We start from the raw sequence: 24,150 nt of genomic DNA, 5'->3' as shown, positions 1-24,150 counted from the left end.
TGTGAAATATGTTCAGTAAAAATTTACATCATATACATTTATAAAAATGCATTTGATTTTCAGTAAGATAAATTTAATCGAAAGTTATTCAAAGAGTAAATGGTATCGGATATTCTGGGACACCCTGTACAATCTTATTTTTCACATTGAGATAAAGAGGTACTAGCATTCAGATTTTGTATTACTAGAACGATGCACTCTCTTGGGTCACCTTGAACTCAAAGCAATCGAACTGATAGTCCAAGAGTCGGCATATGCATTGATTTTACGTCACTTCAAGGTTACTTTGGCTGAAGCCTGGCCATGCATGACAATCACGTGAGAGACATCTGGTTAACTTTTTTGGATTGTTATGGCAATAAACAAATAAACATTATTTGAAGGTTTTATATTTTAGTTTTATGACCATGGAGATAGTAAAAATAGAATTTTATTTTTCAAAATTTATTTTGCTTGTTTTTGGCGTTGTTAAAATGCACAAACCGTGAAATACAAAACGGAAATAGGTGATACATGAATTTTTTTCAAACAAAATACAATGATTTTGTGAGTTGAGCCTACGCGTTTGTGATAAGTGAAAAGCTGACCGAGGTATAACGAGTCAATATTAGTATATTTCGTACTGCGTTTCTGGGTTCTCCTACTTGAATATACTTGCGTTGGTAACTTTAATTCATCAAATTAATGAAAGGTGTTAAGCGTGGTAACATCGTATCAATATGCTATAACAGTATGTAATAAGTCACCGTAAAGAGACACATGTGTCGAGGTGGCCACCACCCACATTCAGGACACATCTTCGCAATACCCCTCAACAACATCATCACTATCAGGACACGGCTTATCGAGCTGGACTATTTTAGTCGTATATGATTAGACCTTGTAATAGCTATATTTATACCCCACGTTTAATAGGGTACTAGAAAATAACACAAATGCAGTAGGTCTGCAGAACACAAGGTTATATTGCCAAACGTCCAAGCCATGAATACAGCCATTGTTTTACTCTATACAAGTATTATATTGACCTAAAAGAATTTGTTGGATTTTTTTAATGAGGTTCTTTTTCTATATAATTTTGATAAAATGTTGAAAATTGCAGAATCATAATTATGCATAAAGTTAAACAATATAAACCAATATAATTATGTGCACCCCGTATCATTCTCTTTAAGAAACCTCATATAAATAGGCATGATAGCAGGATGGTCATGATGTTGCATAATGACTTTGCGATGAATACAGCTCTATCTGTAAAACAAAAATAGAATGTTTTATTGTGGGGTATTGTAAACATGGGGATAGTAATGGATTTATTTTGTCTGAGAAAGACGTTTACAAACGAGTTCAAATTCGGTGTATGGAAATAAGATGACCTTCAGCTCGTGTTCATGAGTCATGAATCAAAAGTCCACTTTATAAGAAAACACACGTTGATTCGTCAAGTTTCCTAAAATATCTAAATATGACAATGATATTTTAAAAGCAAGATGAGTAGAATTGTTTCAAACCTTAGAAAAAATGTTTTTTTTTTAATTGCAGAAAGCGACAAACCGGTTATTACGTCAATATCTTTCACGCTTTGCCCAAAAAAATATTGACGAACACAATTCTTTATAATATATTTTTACAATGACATCTAAAATCAGAACACTTAGTATATACATTGAAAGTAACTCTTTGCAAAAACTACGTGTGTCTGAGGTAATGATTTATCAAGATTGCAAAACGCCAAAAAACACTTTTAACGGTCACGTCAGCATGTTATCTCGAGTTTTCATTCTATGGGGTTGGGAAAAAAATTACTGTTACTTACAAGTTCCCCTTCATTTAATATAGGGTGTTTCAGCAAACATGTCCGTACTTTACAGTTTCATTAATACCTTCTGTTGGTCATTCGATAAGACACATTTTGCAACGCATAAAACTTGAAACTTGAAACATGAAACTCACGGTTAGACAATACTTATACTTTGATGACGTCCTCACTGTTTGGTCTTAGCTTCTTCCTGGGACTTCCTTAGAACAATTATAGATGTGTATCTGACACTGAGAACGACTCATTTCCTTATTATCTTTCACATGATCTTTTTCTGGTCTACATTAGATATATTTTTGGATCTTTGATTTTATACTAAAATTTGTAGTTCGTGTAATAATATAAGTAGTATTTACTTGTTCGTGGGGAAGCATTTGATTCCGTTTTGATTGCCGACAGTAAGTTTATTTAAAGAAATAAAATAAATCCCTCTTTTACTTAAATATCATTACTAATGCTAAGAATGAACCATAGCAAGATGTTTAGGAGACTCGAGAAGACTTCAATTGGTCCTAAAATAGATGAACAGAATTCTAAGTGGTTGAAGAGACAGCTGGAAAACCACTGGGCAGCGACTCTGTGGTCGAAAATCGTTATCGTCCAAAAGTCTCTGGTTTACCACTATTGTTTGCAGCATCTGTTCCATGGTAGACAGGATTGAGACATATGGAACCATAGATAGCATAGATAACAGTGGAACTAAAGGCGTAACGGATATATAAACTCTCTTGGACACTATTTATAATTTATACAAGATCACTATGAAGCCGAAACCAATGCGGCAACGTTTCAGGAGAGAGCTTATGACCAAATTGATTTCAAACGATTAATCAGCATTATTTCAACTAGATACCATTTTGATATACCTACCTTATATGATTTGAAATAAAATGTTTTGATTAAATCTTGTGCATTTCTGAATATTTTATTACCCTATAAAGATTAACGACTTATATCGTACGATATCTTGTCCGTGATATCGCCTTGAATGAAATATCGTAGGTTTTCCCAATCAAATATTGAAGTTGTATGTTTTGATGAAATATTTCTGAATTAGTTTGTTGCAGTATCTATATGAAGATACATTTATGTTATAGTGTTCAAGATATTAACAAAAGAAACAAAATATTTGTTATAGTGTTCAAGATGGTATTCAAAATACAAAATATAACAACTTTAACTAGAGATTTGCAAAAAATGTTTATTGTGTAACAAAATATATAAAAAATATATATGCAAGATTGCAAGTATCTTTAATAAAGATACAAATCCTCAATAATAATTCAAAAATAAGTTCATAAAACGCAGCACACAATCGCAAGTAAAACTGGGGAACAACCTCATTACTCAGGATGCACGTAAATTGGTCCTAGAGATTCATTTGAAGTGTTTTCAATTTGGAAGATGAGATCTTTCGAGATTTTGAAGAATAAACTGTCTTGCTGTTCACTATCTTGTGTTGAACACTCCTTCGCAGAAAGCTACTAAGTTTGCGTCATTTCCGGCACAACACTGACTGTAAATTTCCATACTGTCGTAAGTCCTTCCGCAGACGTAGCAAATAGTGTTCACCGCTTCGCTCATGGAACACTTTGTGATTTGGAAGGCGTCCAGTGAGAAACTTGAACGTTTGAGTCTGTTTCCTAGGATCTGTGAAGGGTAGGCCCACGTGGTTGACACCAGAAGCAGAACAAGAGACAGGGCTGCCATCGTCTGGACCATTGATAACTTCATCTAATTAAAGAACAAATGCCCAAAAAAATGAGAAACAGAGGTTTCCTTCTTAATATTTGTAAATGATCGAAAATGGCATGGTTCAATGAATTCTTGACTTTAGACGTTTATCATATCATATGTCTGTAGTAATATCTATTTATATCTGGGTAACTGTATTTAGTGGTGTTCTATTTTCTAACACAGACGGTCAGGGGGTACACAGTCCCTCCATCATCCTTGAAATTCCCCAGATAACTTAGAAGGGAGGGTCGTATTTGATAAACAGATAACAAAAATTTAACACTTTATGCCATTCGATACTTAATCCTTGTGTAAATGAAAATCGCGGGCTCGCGTTCCGGTGACGCTGATTTCGCTAGATTTCGCAATTCCTTACGTGATAGCAATCGATAGGGGGTATCCATTCATGTAATTGCGGCTGTTATATATAATTATTAAAACTCAATGACAATATCCACCCACCAAAAGAAGCTTCGTAATTGGTATCTTAATGAACTATACCATGCATGTAAAGGAGAATTCTGGAAGATTAACATTTTTTTAAGTAATGAAATCAATAAAGGGCAAAACTTCACTATTTAACACCCCCCCCAAAAAAATTAAAACCTTATTCGTTCTTAATCTAACTGTTATTACTCTAAGGAAATGTATGAAAATAATTATAAGTTCGAATGTGGTTGCTAAAATTCACAAAATTCGGTATCGATTATTTGGATTTCTTTATAAATTTCAAAATAATTGTTTTTAAAATCAAATAAAATTATCCAAAAAAATAAATAAATCCATACGAGTAACAATAATGATAGTCATTAATGGTAAGCTCTTACCCTTGCCTGGCAGTGAGATTTCAGAAATGCTGACTTTGAGTTGGGGACTCCGAGACATTTATAATCCGCTTATCGGAAATAGGCGGGTACAATTTTTCCCACTTGGCTTGATGCAATGCTAAACGTCGAATACTCCTGTAGTCTGCTGATTGAGATGAATTACTGGGGTGATCTTCTGTCAGTTGAAGAATATTTAGTACTTTACAAGATATCTGGTGGGGGGGGGGGGGGGGGGTAGCACACTGTATTGAAAGATGCCTCATTTTTTAACTGTATGTAGATCGAATTCTTCTTTTTTTCCCAAAGTAATTAATCAACATAAAAGTATGTCAATATTGATTGTTAAAGAACAAATCTTACATTTATCGAGTCATAAACCACCGGAACTGACCCATAAACCTATATCGCTGGAATCTCCCATCCCTATTTAATCGGGATTAGAATAAATGAAACATATTTTTTAGCTACATATGTAAAAAAAACACCAAACTTTTAAAATGAAGATTGAAATATCGGATTGGCTTCTTTTCTTCTTTGTTCATTTAAATATAAACAATAAATACTTTCTTCAGTGGTTCATGCATGGTTGAAGGTAGAAAAAAAAATGCAGCAAACCCACATCAGTGGATTTTTTTTTTAGTACATGTGGGTATAAACATTTTAGTCAACTCATAAGTCGCATAGGTCTTATAGGTCAACGATAATAAAGAATCCCATTTTTGATGTGATCGGTAATTTGCATGAAATGAACGGCCAATTCTTTCGTACCTGGAAGTTACTAGAACTTCTTGGAAAGCCTCTGTAGCCATCACGAAATAATTCACGCAAAACTAAATTTACGTTTGAAGGCTGTTTTGAACAATCTAAGAAATGCATACCTTATGATTTGGTTTTGTCAATAGCTGTGTAATAATAACAGAATTTCTGCAGTATGTGATAGGATAATAACAGGGTGTATATATATACATGTATGTAAATTAATACAGATTGCATCATTTATGTTTCTGGTATATATATTGTCAATTGTCGTATAAACTAACATAAATATCAAATATGTTGAATTCTAGATTCACAAGGGAAAATTCCTTAGAGCATTTTGTTGTCTATATTTAAATAACTGTCTGTTTCATGGTCTATCCTTAACAACTATCTGGTAATTAAAACATTGCTATCCCAAAACGTCTGATTAAATTCATTAATGGATCAAGAATTTTGCAAGAAATTGATTCTAGACTATTCTTTGAATTACATTAACGCTCTCTTGGGGATTTCAAAGCATATTATACAGTACATAGAAAATTAAAGATCTTAATGGTTACTTTATGGCAATTCTCTGAGTAAACCGCCCATGATTCTGAAGTGTTGGTGACGTCATGACTGCTCTTGTACGTTATTCCTGTGTATTTAACGTGCTGTATTCTTACGCCCAAGACCATGTCTATAAGAATTCAAGAATAATAGCTCTGAATGTGCATTAAAGTTATTCCCCAAACAGTAGACTAGTATATTAGGTTTTTTTTCAGTCGCTGCATGATTCAGTGTCTTTCGCACACTACGTTCTTTCTATAGTTTCCCCACTCATATTGATAGATGAAGGTAATTTAAACAAACGTGTGGGGGCACCAGAGAGAAAAGAGGACCCGGGGTATAAGTTGCGCTAACAAAAAACACCCCCAATTCGACATATCACTTCGCTGATGCAAATTTCAGGACTTCTGAATCATCCGATTTTGGCATTTAGAATATTTTTTTTTTATATAGGTAGAAAATTATCAGAATTTTTTGTCACAGTTACCAACAAAAGGTAATGTTTTAACTTCAGGTACTTGACTGTGTTTAAAATCAGAAGGTATTTTTACTAAACAATGTCTGCTCAAGGCCGAACAGCGAGTTTTTTAAAACAGCGGAAATAAGATTAAAGATGCAGGCAAAATAACATGTATGTGTATATCATTATTTTGATAACTGATTGTGATATATTGTATTATAATAAATTAATAATATCATCACATGATGGACATGCACATTGTCACATCTCAATTAGGTTTAGTTCTCTTTAGTTTCTGAAAGAATTGGCTTCTGTTTTCCGTGCTATTTCTATTGGGGGGTGTGGTGTTACAGGTGCACTGACAGTGTTATAGACAGACAGGCCATATAATTATTTATTTAGGATTATCACTGTTTATACCTCTGGTTTGAGCCCGGTTACTGCTGTTTGCTTTCGAGGGTCAATCAATGGGACCCATGTGTGAATGAGAGCGCTGTTTAATGTGTGGGAGCATCGTCAAACACTTGACTGCACAGATTGGCCGTAAAGTCCACAAAAACGGCAAGGACTTCGATTAGTCGAAAGTAATTTTAGATTTTAAAATCTTTAAATCTATAATAATGACATTCCATGAATACATAATCTCAAATAACAATGACATTGAAAGAAAGAAAAAAGGTCGCTATTATTTTTTAAATTCGCGTTTAGTAAAATATGATGCGCTTATGGTTGAAATATTTAGATAAATGAATTATCATTAATTCATGTATTTATCCTTAATAAAAAAAACCATCGAAACATACATTGGGGCTAACGTTCGAACATGATTTTCACGCGAAGAAACCACGCGGATTTAATGTGATAAACAATTTTCCCCCGTTTACATGTATATGATATGATATTTAATCATGAATATATCATTATTTTTTCTGGTTTTTTTCGATTTCATTTCATCATTTAAACGTTTGAATGTTTGCACTTTAGCTTGAAATGAGTAGACAGGTATCAATGTATTACCTCTGATCTTAGAAAAATTATATGAATATCGGACGGTGCCTCAAATTATAGGATATAATCTGTATCAGCGGATCGGTGCGCTTTAGTACATCAATGGTGCACAGAATATTACAACAAACTAAAGCTTGCTATTCAATGAAACAAAAAAGGAGTCGTTTAAAACGGTACGCAAAACAATGGAATATCATATAATACAATTGTCTAATGGATTGAATCGGAAACTAAATTTCATGTTGAGTTAAATTTGATTTGATGCTTTACCGGATCATACACGTATAAAAAGCAAAAATATTCTTTTGTAATTTAGTTAACTTTTAAAAATCGCACTTTCGGCTGACATTTTTAAACGTCAGTCGAAAACCGCTATTTTTAAAACAAGCTTAAAAAGACGATTAATTAAATCATCGATAAGGTATTATGCATATTAAAACGTATTTTTTTTTTCAAACGGATAAAGCTGTTGTTGTTCGAGGGGATATCCATGCCCCAAGTGCCTGTGACAAATACGCAGGAAATATAAAATTCTAATTGACATAAGTTGCGCTCGTAATTTGTCATATGACCAAGTCCATTATCTAGTTGGCTGGATTGGTGTTCGATTCTTGGTATAACATACATGGTATTCACGTATACGTGTATTTATGAAACGTATTGGCGACAGAATATATTATACGACAACTTCTACGACTGTCTAAATTTGTGTATGGTACATTGTAAAATATATAAACGACACTTAATAAATCACGTGTACTTTAAAAACTTAAAAAACTTAAAAAACAAGATGAGTACTCTTCTTATTAAAAATGCAATAGTCAGATATTGTTTTAGTGCTTCGGTATTTGACACTTTATAGTTTATTAATTTATAATCGATTATGCTTTTGCTGCAGTGCACGTCAAATTGACGTCTCAAATTTAAAGTCGGAAAAAGCAAATACTAGGTTTATATATCACACATCAAAGGAATTGTTGCATTTTGATTCCCTGTTTTAAAAAACTGATCTGATAGTTGTTGTTTAATATAAACTTAGATTTTATTAGCCAAATACTGTTGACTACTTGGTTATGTATCCAAGTATCAATGAATGTAGTAAGTTACAAACCAGGTACGTATCTTTGGGGATTGGGAAGGGGGGGTGACCCGTTTTTTCTCGCAGGAAACATTCCGCCCACTCCAATTAGAAATTGGTGATACGTGCCTGCAAACGAAGTATTCAGAAGTCATTAGAGATTAAAGATCAAATTGAAGACAAAATTTAAGGTTCCAGCATAATTTAGATAACCATTTAAAGGAATGGCATCATTGAAAAATTTTGGATCACATTTAGAATCATATTTTGAGCTACACTTTTGCCAAAAAATTTTTTTTTTCCTAATGCATACATCAATTTGCTTTTAAATCTCAATTAACGCTGAATATAATACAAGCATGAAAGCGTGCTAAAATGAATTTTAATAGAAACTGACAGATTAATTATAGACCGTATCATATATCCATTTATTATACGGTAGAAATGTTTAACCCATGGTGAAACCCATAACTTATGATATAAATTATAGCTATCGGTATAAAACTGGCATACACAGAACCTCTCTCTTACACATAGATTTATCTGTCCTTAAATTAGAGGGGAGGGGGCGGAACATTCTACATTATTAGATTAACATAAAATTACCATAATTAGGCATCAAAACACCCCCCCCCCCTTTTCCTTCCTCTTGGACCCCCCTGAGAAAATTGTCTAGATCCGCATTATTCTTTATTTTTTTTTTTATTAAAGAAGACACATCGGGGGATATACCATCCCGGAATAAAGAGAGTCTTTCATGTCGGATTTTTCTTTTACTTTAAAACTCACAATCTAAAGCATTCAAGTGTTTTACTTACATACACAATTCAGTATAATGGATAAGTAAATGAATGACTATGAATGGGTATTTCAGCATGGAATAAAAATCACCAAAATATCACGTTCTTGATCATGTCATTTAGATTCAAAGAAGTTGTGTGATAAACATCTTAAAACAAGCAAGTGATACGTCAACATGAAGGGTGCTACGCCTGAGTTGCTTTCCCTGCTCCAAAGAAGACCAGCAAATATACGCAACATCTGCATTTTGGCACATGTAGATCATGGTAGAAACATCTGTTTATTGTCCAGATTAAATTAGAATTTGAAATTGTGTGATCATTAAAACAAATGTAGGCATGTTAGGAATGAATACAATATCTTCTAGTTAATTTTTGATAGTGAAATATTTATATTGTTTATCGACAATTTTTTCGATTTTCGTTAGTTAAAATCAGGCCTGATAAGCAGAGACATACATCTGTGCACATCGTCTTTGTGATATCAGAGACATAAATAATATGTTATTTATGTCTCTGGTGATATCGTGTATTTCAAAATAAAACAATAAAAATCATTGTAAAATGATTATATTTGATTTAAGAGATATAGAATATATAGACATATAGTAATACTCTATTGATTATTTGCTGAGCTTTATGTCCCTAATTTCATGTGGTATATAAACAAACTCACCAAAAACAAATGATGTATGTAATTAAGAAATCATTATCTTGAAAAATAAATTTCTCTGATTAATCTTATATATCCCTTAAATGATTTGATTTCATGATGCTTTAATCTTTATATTCCAAGGTAAGACCACTCTTGCAGATGCTCTGGTGGCCAGCAATGGAATCATATCTCAGAGAATGGCAGGAAAGGTAAGCCCCACTTTATTAGTATATACAAGCATTTAAAAGATACTTACATTTCATGGTCTTTACATAATTATAGAAAAGGTTAAGGGGTCTGAAAGGTCTAAAAAAATTTACAGTGCATTCTGTATGCCTTGAAATTTTTGTGCAGTAAATTCCCTTTTTTATTTAAAATGTTGATAGCTTCGTTACATGGACAGTCGAGAGGATGAACAGCTGCGGGGAATCACAATGAAATCCAGCGCTATTTCCTTGATCTATAATCAAAGTAAGAGTTAGTCCTTATTCAGATATATATATATCTCGAAAGTTTAAAGTTTTAAACCATATACCGGTAATTGTAAATGTTTTATAACAAAAGGTCAGAGTATAAAGCATGCTGAGATTTTGACTGAAATAGAGTCATAAGTAGGACATATAGACTCAGCATTACAAAATTGTTTACTGTTTTACCATTGCCAGATTACCAACAAGTATTGAACTGGTCATTGTAACAAATTTTACCCCTGCCTTTAATGATGAGAGATTTACCCTTGTCCTTTTTAGATAAGGAGGAGTACCTAGTGAACCTGATTGACTCCCCGGGGCATGTGGACTTCTCCAGTGAGGTGTCGACCGCAGTACGCCTGTGTGAGGGCGCCATCGTTGTGGTAGATGTGGTGGAGGGTGTGTGTCCTCAGGTAACAGTATGATGCTCAGGTGCAGCTATAGTACACCTGTGTCTGCAGGCTAGTGTCAGTGCTGTTCACTGGGCCATAAAACTTATACATTTACTAGCTCGCTTTTGATCTCAGTATCACATTTCCACTTTTGAGATAAAAAAAACAGAAGAGCAAAATAAGATAAAAAACAGGAAGATAAAGGGTTCATTTAAGTTAAAACATGAAATTTTTGAAACACTGTCATGGTAAAAGATGCTGGAGCTGCAGAAATTACCTGAAGGATGTATTTTCAAATGCGAATCCTACAGTCTGCAAACTTTAAAGATATACTCATACATGTATTACATTAATCTGAAAGTTACGCTTCCCCCTACTAGACCCATGCAGTTCTGCGGCAGGCTTTTCTGGAGAATATTAAACCTGTGCTGGTGCTGAACAAGATAGACCGGCTGATAGTGGAGCTCAAGATGGAGCCGATGGAGGCCTTCTATCATCTCCAGCAGATCCTAGAGCAGGTCAGTGTGTTCTACTACACCTATAGGGAGTCTTAGTTTTTTGTGTATCATTTAGTAGTTGGTGTTTATCTTTTTGGGCTATGTTGATACTTTATCCTCCATTCTTTTTCTCGCAGGTGAACTTGGTAACAAATGAACTGTTTACTGTGGAAGCCATGGAGAAATCTGCAGAGGTAATAGTGAAGAATTTTCTATTTCTGATACATTTACGGTAGTTTGGAAGAAATTAAAACCGACTTCGAAAGAATATACTGGATGAATTTATATTTGTTACACATGACACCCCTTACCATCATCTTGGTCTTGTGTTTAAGAAAAATGATAAGGAATATTTATTTACCTGGTATATGAAAATTTCCAAAAATTAATTGTGATATTTGTTTTTATCAGGATGTTGTTGATGAGAACGGCGACATATCACAGGTAAACAAGAAACATGAATGGTAACACATTTAAGTAGATTACGGTTGTCAAGTTAATTTATTAGCTGGTTAATCAACTATCTTTCTTAATTTCAACACTATTGTAAGTGCTGCAAATATTTAGTCATTATGAGAGCAAAATTGGCCACCATGCAAACATCTCAACTTAATTAATGAATGTTTTCTGTTTCTGAACAGAGTTCTAATCTAATCAATTTCAGATCAATGAATGGACCAACTTGGAGGATGAAGATAGCAGGAATATTTACTTCTCCCCAGATCAGGGAAATGTGATATTTGCCAGTGCCTATGATGGGTGGGGTTTTAGGTAAAGTAAAGTAATCATCAATCCATTTATATACCAGCTGCAATCATATACCCTTCTCCGAGTATTTATAGCTGATGGTTTTATAACCCTCCCCCTCCTCCCTCCCAAAAATAAAAAAATAATATTCTATCAGTAGATCTCATTTTGCTACTTTTAATTTGATTAGTTAAGTTCTACATGTTTGATATAGAGTAAAAATCTTTCTTTACAGTATAACAGACTTTGCTGTGTTGTATGCCAGTAAGCTTGGGATAAACCAGGAAATGTTACAGAGAACATTGTGGGGAGATTTCTTCCTGAACACCAAAACCAAGAGAATCATGAAGGGAGCCCAGGTAAATACATGCTTTTTTAGGACACCAGTACACATGGGGCACCAGTACACATGGGTTTTATGATTTATTCAGTTCTAAGCCCTGAATTTACAGGTTGAAGTATACTCAGTAATTTTAATTGTATTCTAATCCTGTTTTAGAGCAAAGCTAAGAAGCCACTGTTTGTTCAATTTGTTCTAGAAAACTTATGGTCGGTTTATGACACCATATACATTAGAAGGTAAGTTAAGAGTTACTTCCCTTATTTATACAGCCTGTATATCTTGTAATCTTATAGGTTTGTGTGTTAAGCTATAACTGTTATTCATAACTTTTTTAAAAGAGATAAGGAGAAAACAGAGAAGATTGTTAGCTCCCTTGGTTTAAAGATTCTCCCCCGAGACATGCGGCACTCGGATGGGCGTGTCCAGTTACAGGCCATCTGTAGTCAATGGTTACCAGTTTCAAATGCTGTTCTTAGTGAGTTTGTTATTAGGAAATAGGAGAAATATTCAATATATGCTCTAAAAAGGAAATAATTTTATGTAACTCATTTTTCTGTATGATTTGTGGATTGTTATGGATATGAAGCAGGCTTGGGGTAATGCTAAATGTAATGGTAATGCATTGCAATGCATTACATGTTTTCAAAGTAATGCTAGTAATGTGCAATGCCACAAAATTAGCATTACAAGTAATGGTAATGTAATTCATTACTTTCCAAAATTTAGTGTAATGCTGGCATTACATGGCATTACTTTGCATTACTATGCTTATTTATGCATGTTCACTTTAAAAATGTGATGAAATTCTTGAAATAGAAATGTTTTAGTTGTATTAAAAAAGATTTATAAAATTTCATTTTTAAATTGTTCATTTTACTAGATATAACAACACAGTTTCTTAACATTTTTATGAGTGTTATTTTTAAGGTTCCTCGACACACCACAATTTTATTTTATGGATCGATAGAGATTCTTTTTTGAAACATGATTCCACAAAACAGAGATCAATATCGGCTTTCAGTTATTTTATACAAATTTTTTTGTATTTTTTCAGAGAAATAGGAAAAACTGTTTTGCAGACAAACAGAATATATTAGAGCTTAAAACTTGCTGTCAATGAATGTGTAATATAATTTTAAATAAACTCATGCCAAAGATCGTTTGGTCAAGTGTTTAATTTTTTAATTAAAAAAATATTTCTGAAAATCAAAATTTTAATTCTTTAATGTCTTTTTAATCTATGGATAAAATTTTAAAAATAACATATAGCCACATAAACTATTTACTAAACAATGATATTTTACAAAGAAATTGAAATGAAAATGCAAAATTTTGGAAAAATTGCTATTTATCAAATTTGAACCGATCCCGATTGAAAAAAAACTGATCCCGATCAGAATTATTTTAAAATTGAAATTTTACAAATAAACTGCAGTTTTTTCTAAGTAATTGATATAAATTATAAAGTTAGTAAATGACGAAACCATTTTACAGCTAAACAACCTGAAATTTTTGCAAAAATCTGATTCATTCTAACTTAAGTGATTTCGTTCGGGATCAGTTTAATTACAATCGGGATCGGTTCGATTTTAAAATTTTCCATTTTTTCTTTAATTTCACTATTTGGTTTCAATTTCTTGTTGAAATATGATTGTACAGCAATTGCTAAATGCGAGTAACAGTTTATCTGCAGTTTCTATCCATAGATTTAAAAAATATCTACAATCCTTTTTTTTCATTTTCATAAATATTTTTTTTACAAAAATATTTCAAAGTTTATCTGGCCGTTTTTGATATGTATTTATAGATAATTGTATTGTGCATTAATTGATAACAAATTTTAAGCTCTAATATATCTTGTTCGCAGCTAAAACAATGTTTCCGGTTTCTATCAAAAAATACAAAAAAATTCATATAAAATAATCAGAGGCCGATATAGGTGTCATTTTTGTATAATCATTTCTCAAAAATGATTCTTCATCGATCCATCAAATAATGCATTGGTGTGTCGAGCCACCTTAAGAGTTTTAAATCATTCAAACAATTTACTCCAATTAGTTTGCACTTCAATAAAGATGTGTCAACAATACAATATGCCCCCAGGATAACCTAAGTATCAAAACAATCTATTGTTATAAAAAGTGCTAAACACCCCAATCCCCTTCCCTGTGCCATGTCCCAATATAACAGGGGACAGACATGCACCTTTAAGGGCAAAATGAATGCGCTGTCCAACCATGATGAAAATCAAATCACTTGCAGTTAAAAGATGAAACCTTTGAAACTTTGATCATAAAGTGCAACTGTTTACAGCAATCTTTTGTCTTAAAGTGTCCTTAGCATAAAGAAATCCGATTAAAATATATTAAGAAATATAACTGGGAAAAACCATCTGTCTATAAATTAATACAATTAAGTATCCAAAATTGTAAAGATTTGTGTAATGTGGGGAAATATCTCTATTTAGCTTTTTAATAACCGCAACATTATTCCATAAATTGTTTTCTATTATGCACGAATTCTGTGTCTATATCATATCTGACATTGTATCATGCCAAATGTCTATAAATATCTTTTACTTATGTAATATGTTGTTCATAATGCCACAAGATTATTATATATTGAGCAAATAAAGAATGACTCTTGTATACATGAACCTGTAGATATGTTAATGTGTGTTTTATATGTGAAACATTTGCAAAAACTCTTTATTAGCTTTACTTTTTAAAAACAAGTAATGGTAATGGTAATGCATTACTTTACTCATGTAATGGTAATGTAATGCATTACTTCAAGAAAATCAGGTAATGGTAATTTAATGCCCAAATTCATGAAGTAATGGTAATGTAATGCATTACCTTACAATGTAATTCGCCCCAAGCCTGATATGAAGATACAACTAGTAATTGCAATATGTTGACTTATTTTAGGCGTAGTGGTCCGGAAGCTTCCCTCCCCCTTGTCTATGTCTGAGGAGAGAGTGGAGAAACTGATGTGTTCACAGATGAGGAAGTTTGACTCGCTGCCACCAGAAACCCAGAATCTCAAACAGTGTAAGAACCTATAAGAATACTGACTAATGACTACAAGTATTGAAGTCTTCCTCAGACTTTTTGTTTTCATGTATTTGCTGATAAATTCATCTCATAAATGTATTGTTTATTCATGTAATAGCTTGACCTATAAAGTACATTTACTATGAAATAGTGATTGTTACAATACTCAATCTTCATCACTCTTTTTTTTAGCTTTCCTCCATTGTTCTGCTACAGAGGATTCCCCTGTCATTGTGTTTGTGTCCAAAATGTTACCAGTGGACAAGAAAATGTTGCCACAAAACAGACAGAGGTAAAGTTGGTTTCCAAAGAATTTATCCTATTTTAAAGTATATTTAATCAGCTCTTGATATATCTTGTCTTTTCTACCATTATCTGTATGTCTTGCTGTCAATACAAAATAAGTGTTCTCAATAGATTTTCTCTTAACACAGCTACACTATATTTATGAATCTGAGTGTTTAACAAAAGACAATCATAAACAACAGTATAAATGATTCAAATTTTGTTATGAAATTTCATTGAAGTTGACATACAGGTTCAAATAGTTAAGTGATCATGGTTAACTCCCTTCTTCACAACTATATACACTTTTCATCTCTTTGCTGTTCTTAGATTACTTGAGGGGATGTGCATTTGTATTCATTCTCAGTTATTTGGCAATATTGTTCATACTTAAACCCTTTTTCTTATCCCTTGTTTATTTTTAGACCTCTGACCGAGGCTGAGATTGCTTTGAGGAGACAGAAAGCCAAGGAGAGACTGGCAGAGAAAGCAGCATCAAGAGCCCAGGGGGAGAGAACTGAGGCAACAACTCCACTGGAGGAGACCACAGAAGGTAGTCCTCGTCTCTAGCTTAGATATTACAACTGTAAACCACTTTTTATTTACAACGACTTTTGGCTATTATGTTTCTCATAAAAAAATTTGCACAGATATAAAAGTTGATTTACAAAATAACATAGCTCAGTAATCTACAAAACTCTTGTTAGGTCTTCTATGGAAAGCAAGAATGATGAGTAATTATGGAATTTTTAACAATTTATTCAAGAAAGCATTTTAAGCATGTAAATCTTTAATTATTACTAGTATTTATCATTCGTATTCTTTTAGTAGGGTTTGTTAAACAGATTTATATATCAAAGTGGTATTTACTTTTTTCACAGTTCCCCTCCCTGAAAATGACACAGAAAATAAGGAGGAGTCAGATTTTGTGTTTGTTGCCTTTGCCAGAGTGTTCAGTGGAATAGTAAGAAAAGGACAGAAACTGTATGTTTTGGGACCCAAGCACGACCCATCTCAGGTGTTGAAGAAAGTAAGAGTTTCCATATGAGAAAAAGACAATTCTTAAAAACATCCTATTCAGAACTTATAGTGGATTAATTTTTGTGGATCCCTGAGGAAACCCCACCCATGAATTTATATTCTTATCAAATTATGAAAAACAATCTTCATTTAATTAAACATGTATTGAATCTGTGAAATTACAAACCCACAAATCAAGACTGTTGTAATCTATGAAAATTGGTCCTCATGAATTTAAATAAATCTACAGTATTTTGACAATGATATCTTCATTTGTAAACCTTTTGGATTTCATTTCATCTTTCTCAATGTCATATTCTATAATACACAAAGCTCCAGAGTGGTGAAGAAATCAAAGCGGTGAGCAATATTCAGGACTTGTCACATGATGATCATGTGACCTGTGTCACCATCAAAGATCTGTTTGTGTTTATGGGGAGGGAACTAGAGGAAATGGATTATATCCCTGCAGGGAATATACTAGGTTTGTATCATGTTTTGCAGTTTTTTTTAGCCTAGGAATAAATTAACTTGCACATTGATGTTTTTGTTATAGAAAAAAATCTGTACCTCAAAATTGCAAGTTTTTTACAGTACTGTTTTAAAAAATGATAAAAGATGGCTGAAAATATCCATCTACATAATAGGGATAAACTTGTAACAGGAAAAACACATTGACTGTGGTTTGTGTTGTACATTGATTGAAGGTCTTGAGAACCACATCTTGAATTAACTGACTGTAGTTTGTGTTTAACACAAGGATAGGAGGTCTAGAGAACCACATCCTGAATTAACTGACTGTAGTTTGTGTTTTACAGGGATTGGAGGTCTAGAGAACCACATCCTGAATTAACTGACTGTAGTTTGTGTTGTATAAGGATTGGAGGTCTAGAGAACCACATCCTGAATTAACTGACTGTAGTTTTTGTTTTACACAGGGATAAGAGGTCCAGAGAACCACATCCTGAATTAACTTACTGTATTTTGTGTTTTACAGGGATTGGAGGTCTAGAGAACCACATCCTGAAGTCAGCCACAGTATCCAGCTCTCTGATGTGTACTGCCTTCTGTGATCTGTACTTTGACGCTGCCCCTATAGTCAGAGTGGCCATTGAACCCAGTCACACACGTAAGCACTGATATTGTGTGACAGTAAATTGATAAAACAGTAATTTCATTGTTTTTATCACTAGAAATGAACCTAAAGTGATATGAGATAAGTAAGTCATATTTGAAGTATCTACTGGTATGTAAACAAGGCAGAGAATAAACTGCATTTGATTTTTATTTCGATAGTATATTATTTATGAAAATAATTTTTTAGAACAAATTACACAGTATTCATGCATAACATGTAAGTTTTCTGGTTGATTTCCAGGAGACATGCAGAAACTTGTAGAGGGACTGAGACTGCTGAACCAGGCCGACCCTTGTGTACACGTTCTGGTTCAGGAGACGGGTGAACACGTGATCATCACCGCGGGAGAGGTTCATCTCCAGAGATGTGTGGACGACCTCAAACAAAGGTCAAATAGAAAACTAAAAATTGCATAACTTTAATAAATTATCAACAGAGATGAGAAAATTCATCCAAAAAACTTGTTACTGTCTCCAAAAAAAGGATAATTTCTGGTGAACATACAGTATAAAACTTGGACACCTGAACTTAAATGATTTTAACAAATAAAAATATTGCATTATGCAAATCATTGCCTTTTACTAGTAGATTTTTTTATGTTTTGCCTAAGGTATTTTTCACAACCTGTTAAAGGGGAAAACGTTTTCAAAAGTGTACATGTAATATATCCATTGAAAAAGCAAGAGAGTTTATTCAAAGTTGATTTTTTTATGCTCAGGTATGCCAAGATAGACATCAATGTATCCTCGCCCATTGTCCCGTTTAGAGAGACCATCGTACCTCCACCTAAAGTTGACATGGTGAACGAAGCCATCTCAGAGCAGCGTCAGGTCGCCAAGAAAGATTCCGAGGACGAGGAGGTGATAGAGCCAGGGTTAGTAGAGGTGTCCACCATCAACGGGAGGTGTACCCTTAGGATCAGGGCCGTCCCTCTCCCAGAGGACGTCACCAAACTCCTGGAGGAGAACCAGAGCCTGATAAAGACCATGGGGCAGATCTCAAAGTCCCAGTGTAAGGGCAGGGAGGGTGTGGAGGAAATACAGCAGACTGTGGTAGCAGCCATCAACGAGTTCAAGACTCACCTCACTAAGGCATTCAGAGATAGTGGAAAAATGTGGATAGGAGCTGAGAACCAGATGTGGTCATTTGGTCCAAAGAGAGTAGGACCGAACATACTGCTCAATCGTGTGAATCAGTACGATAGGCCCAATGTGTGGAACTGTGTGGAAACTAAACAGCAGGAACTGAAGCTGAGACAGTATGATAACAGTATAATCAGTGGGTTTCAAATTGCCACACTAGCTGGACCCCTGTGTGAGGAGCCCCTAAGAGGGGTCTGCTTTATCATAGAGAAGTGGGAATATGTGAGGAGCAGTCACTCAATATCATACGATGAGGAAGTTCAAAAGGGGGAGGACTCTGCATCAAAATCCTGTAATAAAACTGAATCTGTGAGTCAAAATGAAGCTGTGACTTCTGTCAATGGGGGTGAAAGTGGGAAAGGGGAGGGCAGTGAGAGCGAGTCCTCAGACAGCGAGACTGAGCCTTTGGTTCAGCGACCACGGGAGGGGCACAGTCACATGTCTGGTCAGCTGATCTACTGTGTGAAGGAGGGCTGTCGTAAGGTATTCCAGACCCAACCCCAGAGGCTAATGGCAGCCATGTACAAATGTAACATACAATGCACGGCTGAAGTCTTAGGTAAAGAAAAAAGCCTAGATATTTGTTTTAATCTCTGTAGTATATCACATACTAGTAGTTAACTTGTGTCTTTTAGGAAAACCAAAACACCAGTATTAAGTACTTTGTAGCTATAAAGAATTATGCATTTATCTTGCTGGGTACTTTGATGATATTTATACCCCACACAACAAGTTGCAGTAAGTGAAATGTTTTTAAACCATCAGGAAGTCAGTCCTGTTCTTGTTAGGCCTCTTGAACATCTTGGCAGAATTTCATTAAACTTTGTTGTAAAAAAGAAATAAGTTGTAGATGTGCAAATATACAAGAAACTCTGATCCTTTTTATTTCCATGGAAGTTATGCCCCTATTAACATGATTAAACTTAAGTTTTGTTATAATTACTGTACATATATGATGGAAACAATTTGTTCAGCACAGTTTAGTATGGGACACCTTCATATTGTGACATGCTTCCTATCGAAATGAATTATAAAATCAAGTATACCGGTAGTTTTATATATTTTCCTTCCCCCACCATTGTCACTTAACAGTGTAAAGTAGCGATTTAGAGCTTTAACCACGAATCTATAAGTCACAAATTTCAATCCTTAATGGACTTTTACAATTTTTACCTGTCCAAATTTAAAAAAAAACAATTTTTTTTGGTTTAATGTTGTATAATTTAAAAATTCTAAACAAGTGAAGGTATGTTGATTATAATGTACTTTTATTGACATTAATATCGATAGATGTCCCATTCCACCTTATACTGCAGAACAAAATTTCTCAAAACTATCAGTAGCTACTAAGGACATACCCTGTAGATTTGCATATTCCGTCGAATTTTTGATTCATTTTTGGGGGTGAGAATTATCTCCATTTTGAACTAAAAGTTTGTGCTCTATTTATCCTGTTCCTATCAAACTCCTCTGAAACCACTCAGTTGAATTCCATGAACCTTTGTATGCACAAATGTAATTTTTGTTGAATCATTTGTATGAAAAAGTTTTATCTTGTATATTCACAGATTCTTAAAACTTTCATTTGCTTGAAACAAGAGAATCCCTTCTGTGGTAATTTCATGTCATAATTTTGTCTTTCTCCCCTTAAACAGGAAAACTTTGTGGCGTTCTGGGTAAGAGGTTTGGCAGAGTGATAGAGGATACAATGAAAGAAGGATCTCAGATATTTAACATCAAGGCTGTGCTGCCGGTGGTCGAGAGCTTCGGGTTTGCCGAGGACGTGAGGAAGAAAACTAGTGGCCTGGCAAGTCCTCAGCTAGTGTTCAGTCATTGGGAGGTTAGTATCTACTCAAAGTTATGTTTCCTAGTGCCTATAGTAAGTAGATATCACCAAGTAATGAAAATGGGCAAATCCTAACCTAGTACCTCAGTATCAGTCAATAAGAAATAAAGTCCTAAGCTAAATTTGTAGAATTCAGTCACTGGGAGGTTAGTATCTCCTAAATGTAATGCATGAATATTGAATTGACTATATTTAATACATGTAGATTTCACAAAGTAATAAATACTTGTAACTCCTCAGTTAGTGTTCAGTCACTGGGAGGTTAGTAGCTCCTGAAAATTATGATGGTATTGACTAAGCCTAGTATTGACTAATCAGTGGTTGTCACTAAGTTTTGAAGACTGATAAGTCCTTAGCTAGTTATCCAGGCACTGTGAAGTTAATAAACACTACATCCCATACAAATATATTTAAGCATTGAATCATTATTTTTTGAAAGATGTGGTCTCATAACTGCAACGGTGTGTGCATACAAATTGAATAGCGCGCTAGCGTGTTATGAAAATTTGTTTGCACACACCGTTGCAGTTATGAAATTTTTTAACATTTTTTAACATTTTTTCTCTTTCCGTAAATATGATTTATTTTAAAAAATCTCGGGCTTATTCAACGTGTAATGCGCAATTAACTGAAGAGCCTTTGGAACAGCCGAATTATTCTGTCAAAAATAGTACTCAGTGTTTTAAATTCTAATAATACAATTTTATTTTTCATTCTGTAATTTGATGAATCTATTTTGGTATCCTAAGAAATTAATCAATTGAATTCATATAAATCTTAAAAAAATATTTACATCCATGAAATATTAATCAGCCCAAGTATAATATCAGGTCGTGATCTGGTTTGAAGTCGGGAGGAGAGTCAGTCATGTTCTGAAGGAAGACTGAATGTATTCATACGCACCAGATTTGGTGATTGGGTCTTCTGTGTTATGCGTAAATATCACTCAAATCGATCAATGCAATTTAATAGGGGGAAAGAAAGTGAATGTAAATATTACCTGTTAAATAGTCCTCCATTAGTGATTTGTCTGTGGAGGGTCATGTTAGATGGTATCTTTTGTCAGTGTATCCAGCAAGTCCACAACTGGTGTTTAACCACTGGGTAGGATCTCATCATCTTCATGCATTTATCAAATCAATTTGCCCTGTCCTCAGTTTGATAGTAATATCTTGTGTAAATTATGTTGATTCACTATGCATACTGATTGCAGTATTCAGTAGTGAAGAGCGGCAATTCCTGAGTTTGTGGCTTGCTCAGAAATAAGTACCTGGTAGGCAGAGAGTTTAGAATCATATTCCTTTAAGTTTGATAGATGTTTAAAAATTAGTTAGAAGTATACAGAAGCCAGGCTGACCATATAGTTGCTGAAGATTAGTAGGATAGGGTAACACACATGTATCGCCCTCTTCAGACAAATTTGTGAAAATTTACCTGTCTCAGAAATTGTTATGTACATTTTGGAAATTGATTTTTTCTAACTTGTCATTTCATTCTTGCATCAGTTATTGTGACAGGAGGATTTTTTTTAAATTGCTTAAAGTTTTGAGAATAAGCAGCTTAATTTGATATTGCTATGGAATATGGAGCTTCTTTTTAAGAGAAGCTTATTTTCAAAAATAAGCTTAACTTCAAATACATGTATTGGTAAAAATGTTAATAGAAACAAATGTATTATAGTATAGAGAGCAAAGCTACTCAAATATCGGATCCACAAGTTGTCAGTCATATTATTTTACACATCACAGTACATAATGGTACATATGCAAGCAAGAAGTTGGTGTTCTCTAGTTGCACAACAGATGGAAATATCAAAGTTTTGCTTCAAAACAACTTTTTTGTGAAATGAGATATTCTTCATGCTCTACTCTAGGTTATTTTTCTCTGTAGGTGATTGATGTTGACCCGTTTTGGGTCCCCACGACAGAGGAAGAATACACTCATTTTGGGGAGAAGGCAGACTCTGATAACCGGGCGAGGCAGTACATGAACCAAGTACGCAAACGGAAAGGACTCAAAGTAGACGAGAAAATAGTAGAGCATGCTGAAAAGCAAAGAACACTCACGAAAATGAAATAACGTTGTTGTGTTTAGAAAAATCTATAATGTCTGTTATGTCTATTTGAATAAATTATTTGATGAAGCTATTTAGTTTTGTTGATTCAAGGTTTAATACCACAGTACACCACTGCCACAATATCAATAATTCTTATGGTAAAACATTGATTTTACATAAAAATGTAGGTCGAAAAAAATAATTAATTTTTAGGAATATTACGGTAAATGTAATTAATGTTAAATATATATTGGCAGATGTTGCCCATGGTGCTTTGTGATAATTAAAGGTAACATCTTTTGAATTATTAAATTCAATGAATCCTAAAATTTGCGACTATATTGGTTTGCTTCAATTTCCCTGTTAGATATTTGCAGTCTGATTAAGAGGGCTGGATAGTTGTGGCCATATTTAGGCTATATTTACCTCCTTATAAACAAGATCTCTGTGTAAAGATATAGGAACAAACTAAAATTTTAATGCTGAACAATTTGGATTTTTTCTTTACGTAATGTTAGTTTATCAAAGTTTAAGGCAGATCTTATGCTGAATTTGGTGACCACCTAGTCACACTAAAATCATGTCTTCACTGGCTGTTTTGAAGGACTTGCCAATAAATTTAAACTACCAGTTACTTAAGTTTAGCATTACACATTAAATTGCCAACCAGAATATTATTTTAATATTGTGCATCGCAGCCTTGCAGTCTAAATCCATAGATCATAAATTATTTTAAACAAATTTTTATACAAGTTTTAATAACTGTTTTCATTAATTTTGCGCACAAAATTTACCAAAGGTTTGTCTTTTCTTTAGAGTGTTTGACAATTCATATCAGCATTCATCAAAAGAAGTTTTATTTTAAAAATACAGTAAGGCCTCATTCAACCATCCGTCTCTCATCAAACAAAAAGTGTACAATGCAATCTTAATATGGCTTTCAAATCTGGGGGAAAACCAGTTCTGTTATTCTTCCTTTGTTGGAATCAACATAGATTTTTTGTAAATTTGATAGATATTACAGTAAATATTGGCAATGCTGCAGTTGTTATTCTGTTGTTTCTTTTTTTTCAATTAGGAAAAAAAGTACTATAAATGGTGTACTAAAATTGAACTATTCACAAATAGAAAAAAATGAATCTATCTGGAGAAATAAAGCCATCTTTGACAAGTTTACAGGGAGTTTTGTAATCAATATAAAACAAATGCATGCTTATCTTCTTTAAAAGAAAAAGCACTGCTCGAGTCTAAGCAAACAAAAAATAAAACTGTTGTTGTAGTGTCTGTGATATAATTGTCACAAATCTGACAAGAATTTGTTATTGTTGTGAAATTAATTTCTTTATCAATGTAGAGTAATTGCTTGTGTTTTAAATTAAAAAAAGATATCGGCTAAATTGCATTATGGAAATACAAGCATAATGTGATATTTTACAAGGATCTAAAGCTGCAGGTGTTTAATTTCA

General features: G+C 33.6%; 1 protein-coding gene and 1 long non-coding RNA gene across 2 annotated transcripts; one reads left to right on the top strand and one right to left on the bottom strand.

Moving 5' to 3' along the window:
- Positions 1 to 3,046: 3,046 nt before the first annotated feature.
- Positions 3,047 to 5,305, bottom strand: LOC136276109 (uncharacterized). The gene is made up of 3 exons (XR_010714563.1): positions 5,262 to 5,305; positions 4,384 to 4,558; positions 3,047 to 3,553 (listed from the first exon to the last, which is right to left on the bottom strand). It is a non-coding gene; the product is annotated as an uncharacterized lncRNA (long non-coding RNA).
- A 3,767-nt stretch (positions 5,306 to 9,072) lies between these two features.
- Positions 9,073 to 22,771, top strand: LOC105340351 (elongation factor-like GTPase 1). The gene is made up of 21 exons (XM_011446359.4): positions 9,073 to 9,304; positions 9,834 to 9,901; positions 10,079 to 10,163; positions 10,442 to 10,575; positions 10,935 to 11,072; positions 11,189 to 11,245; positions 11,463 to 11,495; positions 11,716 to 11,822; positions 12,034 to 12,157; positions 12,298 to 12,377; positions 12,480 to 12,616; positions 15,072 to 15,194; positions 15,390 to 15,489; positions 15,908 to 16,035; positions 16,364 to 16,512; positions 16,836 to 16,986; positions 17,500 to 17,631; positions 17,881 to 18,028; positions 18,359 to 19,341; positions 20,438 to 20,622; positions 22,519 to 22,771. Exons 1-21 carry the CDS (start codon positions 9,214 to 9,216, stop codon positions 22,705 to 22,707), a joined length of 3,342 nt encoding a protein of 1,113 aa, XP_011444661.3. The 5' UTR covers positions 9,073 to 9,213; the 3' UTR covers positions 22,708 to 22,771.
- Positions 22,772 to 24,150: the final 1,379 nt, after the last annotated feature.

The sequence above is a fragment of the Magallana gigas genome, chromosome 6 (assembly GCF_963853765.1).
Source record: "Magallana gigas chromosome 6, xbMagGiga1.1, whole genome shotgun sequence".
Lineage (NCBI taxonomy): Eukaryota > Metazoa > Mollusca > Bivalvia > Ostreida > Ostreidae > Magallana > Magallana gigas.
The sequence above is the reverse complement of the archived record's forward strand: the minus strand, read 5'-3'. Positions and strand labels throughout refer to the sequence as shown.

What these genes read in the sequence shown, in the direction of transcription:
- LOC105340351 (XM_011446359.4), top strand. Translation starts at nt 9,214, where the DNA reads ATGAAGGGTGCTACGCCTGAGTTGCTTTCCCTGCTCCAAAGAAGACCA. An exon ending in TTTGGCACATGTAGATCATG is followed by an intron (nt 9,305 to 9,833) that starts GTAGAAACATCT and finishes TTATATTCCAAG; the next exon opens with GTAAGACCACTCTTGCAGAT. An exon ending in AGTTTCAAATGCTGTTCTTA is followed by an intron (nt 12,617 to 15,071) that starts GTGAGTTTGTTA and finishes GACTTATTTTAG; the next exon opens with GCGTAGTGGTCCGGAAGCTT.